This window comes from Trypanosoma rangeli (assembly GCF_003719475.1).
Source record: "Trypanosoma rangeli strain AM80 chromosome Unknown Tra_15.4_contig_00543, whole genome shotgun sequence".
Taxonomy (NCBI): domain Eukaryota; phylum Euglenozoa; class Kinetoplastea; order Trypanosomatida; family Trypanosomatidae; genus Trypanosoma; species Trypanosoma rangeli.
The window spans coordinates 1-1,325 of record NW_021706282.1 but is presented as its reverse complement, the minus strand read 5'-3'; the positions used below and the strand labels follow the sequence as shown (position 1 = coordinate 1,325).

Genomic DNA, 1,325 nt, shown 5'->3' with positions numbered 1-1,325 from the left:
ACCCCGCAAAAAAACAGCGACAATCCAAAACTGAGGCCGCACCGACAAACGCGTGGACTGCACGATCGCACACTCGCCGCTGCCCGAAGAAACACCCACACGCACCCGCACGGAGAGTCCGCAGTGTGGGACGCACCCGCATAAATCAAAAATAATAATAAACAAATTCATAACCACCTCGCTTACCGTCTCCCCCGCCCAGCCCCTTCAAACCCCGCCAGCAGCAACACGCAGTGCGCATGCCGGCGGGACCTCCCATCACGGCCCCCACCTCCCTCAGCGCACTAAAGCAGGAGTGCGGCGCAACGTCAAAATTGAAAAAAAAAACAATAAAAACAATACAAAATAAACGGTGCACGCAGCACCACCACAAGAAGACACACGCAGCAGATGCCTTCCCTCTGCGGCCACAAAAACAAACTCTCGCAGCGAGACCACCGCCACCAACAAACCCAAACGCAATCGCCCGCCTCCCAGCCGCACCGCGGTGCTCGTGGAAGTGAAGCACCTCAAAAAAGGCTGAGTGAAAAACAAGAAACCGCTTCAACCACCACGCACGGCATGTACGCCTCCATACGACGTCGCCACCCTGCAGTGACGCACCTTCCGGCCCCAAAAAACGAGCCGTGCTCTCCTCCTCTTTACGCTGAGCAGCAACTCGGGGCGCGACGGTGTCACACCCCCGCCACGTGTGATTGGCGCACTCGCAGCGTGCCGCACGTAAATAATGTCCCCCGCAACAACTCGTCAACGAAAGTTTCCCCATTTTATCAAATATACCTCGCCGTGCACTCACCGAACTGCCTCACTGTGCCGGCGCCGCCGCAGCAACCTGTAGCCCAACCGTCCTCCCACGCCGGAAATTCACAATAAAATGCCTCCAAAGAAAGAAAACAACAACAACAACGTCTTTGGTCCCATGCCTACGCACTGCGTGGGCTGACGGAAGTCAGACGGCAGCGCAGCCTTTTTTTGTTTCGCCTCCTCCTGACGAAGTTCATGCGGGCTGGGCCTCAAGGACGGCATGGAGCATCCCACACTCCTTCCACTCCCGCTGAGCCTCCACCGCCCAGCAGCAAAAGAGCGTGCGATCACGAGGCTCCTCTGAGCGACCCACCGTGAACCCGCCGCGTAGACCCCTCCTGCCTTCACGCCCCAACGTGCAGGGGATACCGCGCACACTCTCCGCAGCCCCCACCAACGCCTTCTCTCTTAGAGGGCCCTTCGGCACCGCCGCCTCTCTGTCCCACCCCTCGATGGCCTCCACACGAGACTTACGCAAAGCCACGACCCCGACCGCCGCCCGTCCGCCAGCGCTTCTTCCC

The 1,325-nt window shown here is 59.2% G+C and overlaps 1 protein-coding gene across 1 annotated transcript, besides 1 other annotated feature; it reads right to left on the bottom strand.

Moving 5' to 3' along the window:
• Nucleotides 1-317: 317 nt before the first annotated feature.
• Nucleotides 318-350: a microsatellite.
• Nucleotides 351-997: 647 nt separating this feature from the next.
• On the bottom strand, nt 998-1,325 carry TraAM80_09255 (uncharacterized protein; the record flags this gene model as incomplete). The annotated part of the gene is made up of 1 exon (XM_029385949.1): nt 998-1,325. A coding segment is annotated over one exon (328 nt), but the record flags the coding sequence as incomplete, so codon positions are not given.